This window comes from Mirounga angustirostris, unplaced genomic scaffold, assembly GCF_029215605.1.
Source record: "Mirounga angustirostris isolate CCGP_5_RB_7025 unplaced genomic scaffold, mMirAng1.0.hap1 SCAF_10, whole genome shotgun sequence".
Classification (NCBI taxonomy): Eukaryota; Metazoa; Chordata; class Mammalia; order Carnivora; family Phocidae; genus Mirounga; species Mirounga angustirostris.
In genome coordinates this window covers 11,055,961-11,071,295 of record NW_026991718.1, presented here as the reverse complement: position 1 = coordinate 11,071,295, position 15,335 = coordinate 11,055,961, and the positions used below count along the sequence as shown (strand labels likewise).

At 51.4% G+C, this 15,335-nt stretch overlaps 1 protein-coding gene across 1 annotated transcript in view; it reads left to right on the top strand.

Moving 5' to 3' along the window:
• SNTG2 (syntrophin gamma 2) overlaps window positions 1-15,335 on the top strand; it is a 156,007-nt gene that overhangs the window by 106,299 nt on the left and 34,373 nt on the right. The window contains exons 13-14 of the mRNA XM_064573510.1: window positions 1,594-1,665; window positions 9,970-10,170. Of these exons, the coding sequence (XP_064429580.1) occupies window positions 1,594-1,665; window positions 9,970-10,170 (273 nt within the window). The remainder of the gene's footprint in view (window positions 1-1,593; window positions 1,666-9,969; window positions 10,171-15,335) is intronic.

Below are 15,335 nucleotides of genomic sequence, written 5' to 3'. Positions count from 1 at the left end.
AAAGCTTGAGGACGGCAAACCCACACACTGACGTGAGCCTTTATGGTGCCAGGTCCCAGCAGCAAGGAAGCTAATAAGGGGGAACGTTCTGAATAATGTAATTTTTTTCTTTGTATTTTCATGATTCTTCAAAAATAAGCAGCATTGTTGTAACTGGAAAAGTTAAAAATTGTGTCCACGCGCATCCTGCAGCCTCCAAGCTCCACTGTACCCCAAATCACCTTCCAGTTATCACTCTAACTGACCTTCTCGCTGTTGTAGCTGTTGTATTCTACCTTTCGCATTTTCAATCACAGGAGTAAGGACTTACTCTGGGTCAGTTGATACTAAGTGGCCACACGTCCCTGTGATTCTTGTGTCATTAACTCTTCGGTGAAATGTTCCGAGGTGATGGGTTTGAAATGCCTGGTTGCCTCCCGGTGTTTCTATAGCGGAACGATTTCAAGAAGGTCACCACTTAGTACATCAGGTACTTCCAACATTTCAAAGACACCGTGAACCGTGATTAGTTTCATTTTTTATTTGTATGTTTAATGGCTGGAAAGTAAGTGCAGGGTGAGCAATAAAAACCAAATTTGTTACAGTGTTGACTATTTCAGATTTTATGTGTGAAATATTCTAGTGTAGAGATCATACATGCGAATGTGAATTGTCAGCCATAAAACAGCACTCAAAAATCAGAAGATTTGGGATACCTGGGTGGCTCGGTCGGTGAAGCCTCTGCCTTTGGCTCGGGTCATGATCTCAGGGTCCTGGGATCGAGTCCCGCATCCGGCTCCCTGCTCATGGGGGAGTCTGCTTCTCCCTCTCCCTCTGCTGCTCCCCCTGCTTGTGTATGCACACTCTCTCTCTCTTTCTTTCTGTCAAATAAATAAAATCTTTTAAAAAAATTGGATGATTTGATCATTATTATCATTAAAATAGTTGTAAAACGCAATGTCAGGCCAATCAAAAACATGTTCAGTTAAATTGATGAGCTAATAAGTTTGTATTATTCCTGGAATGGAGCAGACTAGTGAGTTGAGTCCTAATTCACAAGACTGGACACACACACTTCAGGTCACATCCCAGCAAACACACAGACTCACACACACTAACACATATACTGGTCACCCTCCTAAGTTCTCTAAATTTGACCTAAAATTCCTCCTGAATTCAGTGTCAATCCGAGTCAGTGTAGAATCCAAAATGAATTCTGCAGCTGTACCTGAATGCGTGTGATAGACGAGCCCCTACCTTACCAGCTTGTGCCGAGCCCCAACGGAGGTGAGCACAGGTGACTCAAATCCATGGCCACGTGAAGGTTTAGTGTTCCTACCATCCTACTCACGGCTTAGAATTTACTTAAGGTAAAGACTCACTCCGCTGCTGTAAATGTTTACAATTATCCAATTAAAAGCATGTTCGTTTTCATGTATACTTAACAATCTTTCCATGTTTACTGAGGTATAATTGACAAAACTGCAGTATCTCTAACGTGTACAATGAGGTAGTTTGATGTGTGCGAACACCCTACGCTGAAGTGACATGCCCATTATCTCGCATAGTAGGAGAACGCTTGTGGTTTATGTGTATGTTTTATATTTCTTGCAGGTTAGCACATTAGACTGGGTACAAGCAGAAAAATCCTACAACCTCTGTGAGGTACTATTTAAACTTCACAAGGTAGGTGTTCTTTGCACATGAGTGCTTTCATATAAATAAGATGTGCCTTTGGGTTCAAAGAGTCCGTTGAAGTAGTAAGATAACCTGAAAATCTTCTGTATTCATCCCATTTTCTCATCCTCACAGTTGCCATCCTGTTGTTCATGAAGGTGGATGGGTGGGTCGGTAGGCAGATGGATGGGTGGATGGATGGATGGATGGTTGGATGAGTGGATGGGCGGGTGGGTAGATGGGTGAGTGGATGGGTGGGCGGGCAGGTGGGTGGGTGGGTGGATGGATGGTGTGTGCACAAGTGTGTATGTGCACGTGTGTTGGAGAGAGGGCATTTTAGTTGCCTCTACTTACAGTAAGATGTTCCAGAATCTTTGGTTATTATTGTCCTTGTCATTGTTTTTAATATATCAGATAAAAACCTGAGTCCTAACAGCTTTCTAATCAGCCACTGAGCTGACCAGAAGGGCTAATCAAATAGTCGCCTGCTATTATAGGGAAAGTACTCACTGGCTAAGGAAGGGCAAAGTGTTACCTGTAACATGCATCCCAAGCTTTTGTATCATCCAGTTTAGTTGAACACTTCCAAAGTAGTGAATCCATTGCAGCAGAATCAGTTCTCAGTTTCTGCTGGGCTGACGCCTCCCCCGGGGCATGTGAAGTTGGGGGCGAGGGTCAGGGCTTCCCGTGAGTCCTGGTGGGACTCCTGCTTGCTTGCAGTGGTCATGTGTTGCTAGATTGGAGATGAAGGCAACTGGGTGAATGTGGATTCCACCAAGTTGCACAAGCCTCAGAGACACAGTTATCCCACTGGTGGACTTTTAGCAGATCTCAGGCTAGTAGAGAATTCTTTAAAACACTAAATTATACAAAAAGGTTGGGAAGTGGAACCTGAGATGGAAAATGAGGGGAAGAAAGTCAGTCCTGGTCACTGAGCTGGCTCAAGTGAAGGCAGATGGTCCCTGGGGGAGTCAGTCCTACCCCTCCCTGGTGGCCTGGGGGCAGTTGCGGTGGGCCCTGGCCTGCTCCCAGCTGTGGCTTGTGCCCAGGTGGTTGGGAGGCCGTATGTCTGGCCTCCAGTTGCTGCTCAGGGAGAACCCAGGGCCATCACCACAGGTCATGGGGGCAGAGTCGCAGGCAACTGTCCTCAGCCCCCCACGCGCAGACCACTGAGATCAGGCCGGCCCGCGGCATACAGGCAGCGGGGGGATGGTTGAGTGCCACCGAGGGTTTGTGGTTGTGTGTGAAGTGCGTGCTCTAGAGTTCGACGGGCTGACTCCACCCCTTGAAATTTTACTTGATTTCTTTACACCTCAGTTACGTCATCTGCAGAATGAAAGCAGTATTGGTATTCTCTATTGTACGGTTCTCTCTGCGGGGTTGTGTTAGTTCAGTGGATGGCGACAGCATCGCTCTGGCCGTAGTGAGGTCCTCACTCAGCATGGCCTCCCGGGCATGTGTGAGGTCCCTTCCAGCCCAGGGCGTCCTGGGAGCTGGGACTCACCAGCACCGCAGTCCGGGGCAGCGTGCTGCCGGTGACTCCGTCCTGTCCTACAGAAGTCACCTGGCGGGAGCTTTAACACAGAGCTAAAGATTCCATTTTGTATGAGATGTGGCCCAGGCATCTGTCTTCATTCTTTAGGCTTCCATGGTGCTGTTAATATGCATCTAAATCTCAAAACTACTAGTGCGTGCCAGGCAGTGTTTGCGGCTTGACAAGTCCTTGTAAATAAACACCATTTTATTGCACTAACATATCCCTTTGAGTCATTAGATATTAAGCTGCACAGAACCTCAGTGATCAGAGGTGTTGTTGGACTAGCACCCTTAACAAAGCCGTGAGAGTATTCATTGGTTATAATGCCACTAGTGATCCTGATATTTACTTATATCGCCTTCACATTTCCTCTTCACTTACCTTTCTGCAGTAGTTGAAACTCATTCGCTCAGTTATTAGTTCATGCATGAAAATTAAAGTCCCAGAGAGAGAGAGCTGCCTCTGGGTTGGTGATCTATTTCTGGGAAACAAACAACCCAAACACTTAGATGTATAGAATGACACGCATTATCCCAGCCCCTGGGGGCCAGGCGTCATCCGTCTCACTGTTGCGCACAAGGTGAATCAGGATTTCAGCCTACCTCTGTGGTCCCGGCCAAACGCAGCACAGGGGAATGCGGTTGCTGGAAGATGTTGGACTGGAGGGCGCAGCGCCTTGCTGGAGGCTGCCCTCTGACCCTAGCCTGCTGGCGCGCTCCATCAGAGACAACCCATCATTTCTGCCGTATTCTGTGGTTAGAGCAGGGCACTAAACGTATGTATAACATATGACACGTGACATACATGATAGCATATATATGATATGTAGATGTATACATGTGGGCGGAGACCAGGCGATGCCCACCATACGTGACAGGGAGCAGGCTGCACTTGGCTGGACTGTGCTTGTTGCTGTCGAGGCCCGTGTGCAGGGTGGGGACGTCTGGTCGACCTGTGGGCTTCACTGAGCTCTCAGAAGTGAGTCATATACACTGTGATTAAGGCTGTCTCTAGGCTTCCTCTGAAAAGACCAACAGCAAGCCTTGACCGCGTTATCAGGGGCATGAGTTTGGGAGTTGTGTCCAACCAGCTAGGAGCTCCCTTCATTTTGGGGATATTTCCATCAAGGACTGATTTCTTCCAGCAGCAAGAAGCCCAGATGGAGAGCTTTGACTCCACGGTAAATGAGGGACAGGCCTGAAATACAAGCCAGGAAGGGTTTGTCCTGTGTCCTGGTGCAGGAGGGCTGTGACCCCTGCATAGAACCCCCCGTTTCCTTCTCAACTATGCAAATCCAAATAGGAAGTCTGTGTCTAGGTCAAAAGTTAAAAACATACCTGATGGAATTGTTAGTGTGTTTGTCTGAGAAGTTGACCCTAAGGAGTCATTAATCAAAAATTAGAAGTTTTGAATGAAAATTTAATGTTTTAAATTTTGGTTGGCCTCCTTAAATATCCTCAAAAAGAATTTTAAATTTAGATCTGGAATTTTAGGCTGCATGTAGTAGTAATACACACAAGGGAAACACATTCCCATAATACTGTCATCAAAATGCTAAAAAATTAATGTTATGTTGAAGCTGTTCTCATGACAATTCTTACGTGTAGACTTTTATTCATCGATATTCCAAAAAAAGAATTTTATAGAAAGATCTGATGTCTTTTATCTTTTTTTTACAAAGGCTCCTCACTGTCCCATTTTGGCCTTTTTATCACCTTGTTTATATGGCTTCCCACATGTCGGAGGTGTGGTTTTGGTATTGGGATATCTCCGGAGGATCATCCTTTTGTGTGGCTGTTCTTCATTAATAAACCAGACAGCCGTTTCTGTTTTTATCCAGCATGTTTCCCAGGAAGACTGAGGGAAAGTCTTTGCCAGTACACTTGTTATGAAGCGATTATGAAACCATTAAATTAGCCAGGAGACCGGCTACAGCACGAGGTCAAACCTACAGGGTGCAAGTGGTAACAGTAAAGACAATTTTATAGCACTTAACAGTTTTAAAAAGGAGGTTGTATTCTGCAGGTCAAGTGATGTGTTTGGAAGTCTTAAATAGTGATCTCAAAAAATGATATCTCCTTTTGTGCACACCTTTAATTGTTGCGGAAGATCATCCTGCACACATACACTTAAAATTATCCATAAGCATTTAATTAATCTTTCAAAGAGTAAAGTAAGTGAATGATTATTCCAAGAACTGGCATGCAGGGCACAGTGTTTTAAAATGACCATTTCCAAGGACAGTCATCAATATGCAGTCCAGGAATTAAATTTCGTAGTTGTAGTTTTGTTTTTCTGACTTTTTTCTCTCTAAAGATTACTTTTTCTGATTCTTAGATTACTTCTTCTGATTCTTGTTGTTCTCTATTTCAACTCTCATTAGAAAATAGATGAGAAAATTGCATCGGTCAGCTTTGGTTGCAGAAGAGACATAAATTGTGCACAGCTCCTGGAGAGCGGCTAATAAAGGTGCCGTCCAACAGTGAGGAGCATCCTGCAGGAAAGTAGATGGATTTTCCTCTCAACATAAGAATATTCAGTTTAAAATTTTTAGTAAACTTAAGCTTACTCATGTTTGGCAGAGGATCTAGACAGTAATGTCTGCTGTTGGGGAGTGCCTCCGGGAGCCTTGCTGAACACCCCATTTACTTCTGAGCTGATCCTCATTATCTTCCCCCACAGCTCAGAGCTCAGAAGCACAGGGTAACTCCCTGGAACCTCACTGGAGGCTGGATAGGACCCAGGTTTGCTTGGCTTCCAGCTGATCTTTTTTTTTTTTTTTTAAGATTTTATTTATTTATTTGACAGAGATAGCAACAGCAGGAACACGAGCAGGGGGAGTGAGAGAGGGAGAAGCAGGCTTCCCGCCAAGCAGGGAGCCCGATGCGGGGCTCGATCCCAGGACCCTGGGACCATGACCTGAGCCGAAGGCAGATGCTTAACGACTGAGCCACCCAGGTGCCCCCCAGCTGATCTTATATCCTATTGTATTTCACTTGTTGGAAGCATCATGTTCAGGAATCTCTCTGAAGTCTTAAGAGTTTTCTAACCTGCTCTCCATCACCGGCAAAGCAGTGGGTTTCTGTAGTTGGGATTCCCAGGGAAGGGGGTCCTCAGTAAATGTCCTGAAGTCCCTCCCGTCAGAGGAGAGCTTGCAGGGAACAGCAGGGAAGACTTTGCAGTTGGCTCAGCTGCATTTCAGCAAAGGGCAGGGGGTCTCTAAGAGCTGGGGGGGCAGGTCAGGAGAGGAACCCTGGGCCAACTGTGGGACCCAAAGTAAAAGTGAGCTGTCTCTCTCTTTGGGTAGGCTTTAGTTTTGCAAGTGGAAGCAGACCCAGAGATGTGGGGCTCCTGCCTGGCATGGAGGCCTGAAGTCAGGGGCACCATGTTCCTTGATGTCTGCATTCCCAGGGGAAGGCTCCAGGTCCCCAAGAAAGACAAACCTGGGCTGTGGACTTGGCAGCAGGCTCTTAACAGGGTTTGCATCTCAAAGGGATTTATAATTAGGTTTTCTAATGCAGATGCTCTGTGGATAGGAGACTGGGGAGAGGTCTAGGGGAGCCTGAACTGTGTCATAGCAAATCACTGACCTCACATTGACTGAGTTATTATTTCAAAAAGGCACTCCTAAAACACCGGGAATGAGCCACACATGGAGAATTAAGGTCACTTACATCACATTAATAGCACATTATTTGTTGTGAGGCTGAACAGTTTGTGTTACAGAAAGTAAAGATATCTCTGAAATCCTTTTGTGTTCTGTCGTGGGCTATCTCAGGTTGTTCAAAAGCTATTTTTAGTTCCTCCCATTTCTTACATACAGAGCTCAGCTCACTGGTTTGAGTCATAAACACGTTACTCCTTGAAATTCCTCAGAATTGCTCTAAATAAATAATTCAAAAGAGTCAAATTGCTATGTGGGTGAAAATATTTAATGTGAGCTGGATCTTAGCTCACACTGACCGTCCCACTGCTCAGCATTGCCTTAAAGAAAACGTGCTTTTGTGCAAACCTGTAATGACATAGTGTGAGCTGAGGATGTGTGTGCAGCCTCCTCCTCAGGTCTGCATTTGAAAGTTCAAAAACAGGCTCAGAGAGAAGTAAATGGCCGAGGTCGACAGCTAATAGTTGGCAGAGGAAGGTTTCAGGTCTTGATGGATCTCAAGCCTATGAAACTGCGGGCTCCCCAGTTATCCCAGCGACAGGAGAGAACGGGACTGGCCGTCCCACTGACCTCCTCGCTGGACAGACGCTTCCTGAGGGGGTCGTGTTTGGTCAACAGTCTTTGATGGTTACACTCAGTAGTTCCAGACAGAATTTCTGAAAGCGTGCTCGCTCTTCCTGGCTTATGACATGTCATTTTATTTACTGAATGGCTTGTTTCCCAGGCTGAAGTGAAGGACCCGGGGGGGCTCCAGAATCCAGGTGCAGTCTGTGTTCCCAGGTTCATTTCGAATGAGGAATGCAGGCACGGTGCACAGGCCACACCGCCCACACGCACACGCATGCGCACGCACACACCCATACGCACGCACACACACACCCATGCGCACGCAACCCATGCACACGCACGCCCACGTGCACACCCACACACGCACACCCATGCGCACGCACACCCATGCGCACGCACACACACCCATACGCATGCACACACACCCATGCGCACGCACACACACACACCCATACGCACGCACACACACACCCATGCGCACGCACGCCCACGTGCACACCCACACACGCACACCCATGCACACGCATGCACGCACACCCATGCGCACGCACACCCATGCACACGCAGCCCGCGTACACACCCATGCACACCCACACACGCACACCCATGCGCACACACACCCACACACGCACGCCCGTGCACACGCACGCCCACGTGCACACGCACACACGCACACCCGTGTGCACGCACACACGCATAACCATGCACACGCACACGCACCCATGCGCGTGCACACCCATGCACACCCACACACGCACACCCATGCACATGCATGCACGCACACCCATGTGCACACACACACAACCATGCACACGCGCACACACATGCGCACGCACGCCCACGTACACACGCACACCCATGCGCGCACACGCACAACCATGCACACACATGCACACGCACACCCATGCACACGCACACCCACGTGCATACCCATGCACACACACGCGCACACGCACACACACCCACACACGCAAACCCCTGAGGCAGGAGGTGTCTGGCCTTGTGCAGGAATCCATGCTGCTGGGAACCAGCCGCGGGCGGACAGCACAGAGGGCAGTCCTGCACAGACAGAGACGTCCGCACAGCCAGCAGGAAGTCGGACCCAGAGCCCACGAGCCACCTGCGTATATCAGCCCTCACTCTGATCTGCAGACAGGTGCCCAGAGAGCATAAGAAGCATGTGGCCAACGACCATGTTCATGTGCATTTGGGGAATTAACTGAACATGCGTGTGAATGGGGTGTGTCTGGTTTGGCTGGATGGCCCACCTGGATCAAAATATCTCAAAATCACAGTGAGAAGCCCCCACACCTGGGCAGCTGGGGTCATTCCCGCCCCCACACCTGAGTGGCAGTAAACACGGTCCCGCCGGCCGCCCGGCATCCCTGGCAAGGACGTCTGCCCTCCGTCCTCTTCGCTGGACAAGGTGGTGCTGGCTGAGCCTGCACAGAGGAACAGCGCAGGGCAATGTGGGCACGTTGGGGCGTGTGCTTCTGTGTGTGCACGTGCACGTGTGTCCTCCAGTGTGTGCGCATGTGTGCTCCTGTGTGCACATGGAAGGTGTGTTGGAGGGGCACTGCGGGCCGGCAGGCAGCCCACATGGGCAGGGAGAGCAGACACCGGCCAGGCACCGCCCTGCCGCCCACAGCTCTGCGCACCGGATCTCTGAGACCAGTGCGGCCTCGAGCCGCCGGCGGCGTCTGCTGTATCCAGAAAGGACTCAGGAAGGAAGTGCAGCCGCAGGGTCACTCTGCTCTGACCTTTGCTCTTGAAGGTGTCTCTAAAGCGTTCATTCCGCATGGTCAGGAGCGCTGGGTTAACATTTGTCAATCCTGAGTGAGGGTCCTGGTCCTGCAGCCTCTGAAGTATTGTGAGCAGGGGGTCCTCTTCCTTGGGACGGAGCTAGGTTGTGGGGGGCGCTGCAGTGCCCTGGGAGCTCAGGGTCACTTGCGGTTAGCGCCCATGTTCTCTTCATTGTTTGCTGGCTTTATGCCGAACTGGAGCACGAAGGTCTCCTGACTTTATCTCTGTTTTTCACGTGAAACATTGAAGAAGCAGCTGTGGTGACCAGAATTTTTTTTTTTTTTTTTTAGATTTTTATTTATTTATTTGACAGAGAGACACAGCCAGAGAAGGAACACAAGCAGGGGGAGTGGGAGAGAGAGAGCAGGCTTCCCGCCGAGCAGGGAGCCCGATGCAGGGCTCGATCCCAGGACCCTGGGATCACAACCTGAGCCGAAGGCAGACGCTTAAGGCCTGAGCCACCCAGGCGCCCCGGTTACCAGAATTTTAAGTGAAAGGTGCTTTTGGCTGTAATTTACTTAAAATCATGTTTATTTGGGGCTGGTTTCCCCAGCAGCCATGTTGGAGGACAACCTGCTCCTGAGTGTGCCCCCAGCTGTGGCTGGCCGGGGTCACAGCCGTCCCCCACAGGCTGGCAGCCAGGTCCCAGTCCAGGCAGCTCTGGGACATCTGCAGTGTCGGGTCCCAGCCCTCGGTGGGGACCCCTGTCCCCCACTAACACACTACCCACTCTGCTTTCCAGTTCTGGCTCGCTGAGGATTACTGGCTGCACGCGGACTTCGGCCTGGGGCCTCACGGCCTTGAGGACACGCAGCCCTACTGCTTCAGTGTCCTGGTCGGCCACGGCCAGAGTCGCCTGTTCAGCGTGGAGCTGGGGAGTGAGCTGGCTGTGTGGGAGAGGTCTTTCCAAAGAGCTACTTCCATGGAAGTTCAGAGAAGCGGGGTAAGCGACTCCCAGCTTTTGAGGGGAAACCTATGTGGATGCCTCACCTTGCAGTTCAGTGCTCAGGCATTTGTTCCAGAAAGAAATGAATCTTTTAAAGTCGAGTGTGCTCCCCTGGGTCACCAGGTCCAAGCGAGTGTGTTTGGCTGCTGACGGGGTCACAATGGGGAGGAGTGAGGGGGTTTTGCATCTCTACATGTAATGTGCGGGGAGAGCCACTTGCTTCCCTCTGTGGGGCTCAAGGGACAGCACACCCACGTTCCTGTTTAGCGAGGCTCCGACAGACTGTTCTCTGCAGACAGCGCGTGAGTAATCCGCTGTGAAGAAACCCGGATGATGGTCACGTTACGGCACGCAGTGGCCCTTCCTGTGTGTCTTAGTGATCCAGAGGAGAATACAGACTGGGCCTTCTCAGCACAGCAGGTGAATCACTCACACACTTGGATATGTGTCGATGGAAAGCGTCAGGAAGAAGGTATTTCAATCCTTACCATCATGAACCATCATGAACCCCTTCACGGGGAGGCCACCCTATGAACCAGAGGCAAGAAATCAGTGACGTGATGCATCAGGGAGGGGACTTAGCCACCCGACAGCGCTGGGCTCATCCGGCCTCGCGTCCGTAACCCTAAGGCTGTGAGCTCAGCCGCGGAAGACCGCCCCCTCCCTCAGACACGTGTGTTTGGAGTGGGAAGATCCTGGTTGCCATCTGCTCTCCTGGTTGGTGCACTGGCCGCCACAGGCCCGGGGGCCTCCCTGTGAGGGTCTAAGCATCACCGCCACCCGTGGGTCCACGTGGTGAGGTCACACTCAGATGTTTTGTGGAGACCAACGTCACAGTTTCTTCTGCGACCCTCCTCTTGAGTGGAGCAGGGCATCCTGGAATTCAGTTCTGAAGCTCACGGACCTGCTTGCTGCAGGAGGATGTGGGAGGGTCCTGAGGCACCAAACACCGACTCCCTGATCTCGGGGACCTGCTCGGACTCGTAGCAGCTGTGAGCAGCTCAGACCCCCTGAACACAGCTGAAGTCTCAGAGCGCGAGTGACAGCCCCTGTTGGCCCAGGTGAACTTTACGTTCTTACCTCAGGCGAGCATCACTCCACGGCGTCCACGGCGTCCACGGCTGTGCTGCAGGCAGGGGGCCATCTGAGCCCCTGGGGGAGACACCCTCCAGGAGACACACCATGATGTTCCGCAGTAGAGGGAGGCTGCAGGACCCACTCATCCCATGCCTGTCATAACACAATGAGGGTCCCAACCATCCTGGGTGGATTCCATTCTCTCTTCTCCCTTCCTTGTGTCCAGAGCAAGGGGTCTGGGCTCGGGGACACCGTGCTTTCATAGCCGGAAATCCCTCCAGAGGAAGTGGCTTCTCCCTTTGCAGAGTCCTTGGTACTTGGGGCAAGTAGGAAGAAGGGAGAAGGCCAGGGGGCAGTCTGTAGAAGAGAGGACGTGAAGTCTGGATTAGGACATGGCGGGCAGTGTGCCTGGCAAGCTCTGGGGGAGGCATTTTCAGTTATCCAGGATCAAGACAACGAGGATCTCTTCGTGGGTAGTGGGGGCAAGGATGAGTGTGGTTGTGACGGTGACCATCCGGTGATGTGAATAATGGGCCAGATTGTGCCATGGGTGCTCCTGGAGAGAGTGGGATCACCTTGTGCAGGAGGGAAAGGTCTCCCAAGGCCTCCCAAGTCTGAGAATCCTCATACCCACTTGAGCCTTTCCAAGACACAATCCCACGGGGTTTCCTCGCCCCCAGGTGCTGACGTCCAGCGCTAGAGCCTCGGTTTTCTGGACTCGGAGGTGGGAAGGAAGGAGGATATCCTCTGGAAGGTGGTGGATCAAGTCTTGGCCTGACCTGTTTCTCCCTCCGTGAACATGGGCAAAATAGTTCTCCAAACACCTTTATTTAATCTGTAAATTAAGGATTCGAGTATGCACACCAGAGCCATTATGGAAACTGTTAATTTGAATGTGTGCCCTGTGCCAAGCTGTGTGCTGTTTGTACGCACTGTTAATCTTTTAAAGTGCATCTAAGATGTGATACTGTTTTCTTTTTCCTTTCACTGATGAGAAGACTCCGTTTGCAAGGACTGAGTGGCCCCTCCAAGGTCACTCGGAGATGAGCCACGTGACCAGTGACCAGCCCCACCCCGTCTCTGTGCCGAAGCGTGTTCTCCCCTGCAACACGCTGCCTCCAGCGCAGAGGAGGGGGGCGTGTGCGAGAGGCGGCCCAGGGCAGGCGGGCTTCTCGACTGGTCAGTGCTGCCAGCCCCGTCCTGTGTCTGCCTGATTCAGCAGCTTCTCTCCTGTGTTCAGACTTTGATTTGACGCCAGCCCGGATCCCAGCTTTAAAGCTCGACAAGGTTTACGTGTTTATCATTTGGACGACATTGGTTGCCTTCTCTGTGTTCAGCATGCTGCAGGCCGACGGTTTCCTGCATTAATCTCCTTATTCGTGCTTCTCCGTAAGGATTTCTGAAAGAGAGGTCTGGATTTACACTCAGGGCACGTTTCTCCCCAGTAGTTTCTCAGTGCACCTTATCTGGGCTCAGTGCTGTAGAAGCTGGGTGCTTGCCTCCCACCCAGCTCTAGCTCAATGACATTCTTAAACTATAATATTTTAAGTCATACTTATATTACAAATCTCCTGCAGGCATCTGAAATCCAGGTGTCCTACACACGCACGACTGAACGGCGAACTTCCCTGGTTGGGGCGTCTGGGGGGCTCAGGCGGTTAAGCATCTAACTCTTGGTTTGGGCTCAGGTCTTGATCTCAGGGGTGTGAGATTGAGCCCTGAGTCGGGCTCCACACTCAGCGGAGTCTGCTTGGGATCCTCTCTCTCTCTCTCTCCCGCTGCACCCCCTCCACCACTCGCGCTCTTGTTCTCTCTCTTTCAAAGATAACAGAAGAACTTCCCTGGCTGTGTGTGTTGTACCACCCCCGGGGCTCAGGTGCAAGGGTGGGTGTCATGCTGTACATTCTTCAGATGGTTTTACACGGACGTCAGCACCGTTTTTTCTTTCTTACTAAAATGTACTCATCATGTGCGCATAATGCTTTGTAATGTGCGAAATGTTGTACATTTTATCCACATCAATCCATCTAATTTTTTTTTACTTATCCCAGCAATATCCTCTTAGAATTTAAGAAAAACAGAAAATCTCTTTCCTCATCACAACATGCGGTATCAAGTCTCTGAATCTTGCCGGCTGCCTGTGGCCACAGTGGCGGGAATCCCCTGCCTTGCGCTACGACGCACTGGGACTGTAACCGTCCTGATAACAGGGCTTCCCGCAGATGCACCAGCTCTTCCCATTTCCACCCCACTGAGCTTGGAGTTTCAGGTGTTTGCTTAGAACGCCTCCCCTCCTGGTTGTAGATGCAGCGGCCTTCTGTTCACCTTCCCTGGAGGAGGGCGCTTCTCCCCCAGCAGTGGGATGACCGTAGCGTCCCCCCTTGGGTCTGATTTTGCCAGATTAGGTCATGAACCCAGTGGATTAACATGCTTGTCAGGGAATGCTGTCTGCTGACCAGTGTCCACTCTGGGGCCAGGGGTGCGGTTAGCCTCCCTCCAGGGTAGAAGAGGGGTGGACACCTTAAGCTCAGTTAGAGGAAGCAATTACCAGCCGGCCACAGGGGGTTGGTGGCTGGCTTATTTCAAGATGACTCAGCCATTCTCGCTGGTGCCGTATAAGAAATGAAGTGACATCTACGTAGGCAGCCCAAGTCGCAGGAGTGTGACCCATCCGTGGAGGTTTACCTCAGTCACGACTCCCTGTATTCCAGACATCATGTCCTTCCAACAGGAGATTTTCCGATTCCAGCCGCGTTTAGGGGTCACTTGTCCTGTGCTGTCACCTGCAGGTGCGGCAACGTGTGAGCACCACCCGCCCACTGTGCGCTGGGGACTGTCACCACGCGGGGGCCGCGCAAGGTTAGCTCCTCCAGATAGAACTCGCGCAGCCGGGAGGAAATGCACTTTGCAAGGAGTTAAAGTCTCTCTTCCAGCCAAGCTGTCTTCAGACCTCAGGTGCACCCAGCCCGCGAAGCAGAGAGACTTTCCCAAGTCGGGGTGAGTGAGAGCATGTGGGTTTGGGGCTCCCTCTCGTCTATCCTGTGCAAGGCACCTGCGTCCAGAGCTGAGTCAGAAACAGAAGCCACAGAGAAAGAAGGCCAGGATGTTCTGACCCCCAGAGCTGTTTAAAAGTAGGATGGACCGTTCTGGGGAGTAGTGAGTGCCCTGTCATCAGAGGCATCCAAACAGAGTCTTGCTTCTCAGGGACTTTGCGGAGAGGAAAATGCTGCCCGCAGGCTGGACTACACAACCTCTAATATGAGAGCAGATTGCCTAGGATATTGGCAACCGAGCGTGTCCATAAAACATTACAAGCACAAGGAAATGTGCTGAGAAACGTGACCCACCTGAGTGGGCTGGCGAAGCAGGGAGCCAAACTTAAGGAATTGCTCGCATATTTACTTATCAAGTCAGCAAGCTCCTCGTTTGAGGGTTTTGAAATGGCAACAGGCATACGGAGCATGGGTCTGCCATTCGGACGAAGAGCCACGTGCCGCGGGAAGGAAGCGCTGTGGAGGATTCTGCGGAGGACTGGAGGACAGGCCTGCACCCGCCGCTTCTCTCAGCACCGCCTCCTGGGGGGCGTCACGATGCCTGATGGTGTCCATGGCCCCTCACGCGCCGTCCTGTCTTCTGTGGGCGTCTGCCCGTGCGCCCCACGCCCGCCCACGCTGAAGGGAGCCCCTCTGGGCGGGCATCTGCACACGCACCCTGCCGCAGGGCCTTTGTCCGTGGGCTTTGCTCCCCTCCACACATGTGCAGGCTGGTTCCCCATACCTCTCCACGCACTGACCTAGCAAACCAGGAGCCAGATCAGAGCTGCTGACCTGAGGGGGCATGCGGGGTTTTCCGGGATCAGGGCTGAGACCAGAGCCAGCAGCTCCTACGGCTTGGTTCCAGCATTTCTCCGTTGACCGCACGGCCTGTCGTACACACTTTCATAGTAATGGCCCCTACGGCCCCGTTCAGACAGGTGATTCAGGGCAGTCTTGTAATTCGGCCTGCGTTCCAGAGGTCATTATTATGTGTGGTGATTTTATGATAAGAAACACGAAATCAGGGAGCGTGTGCTCTTGGCCTCTGCC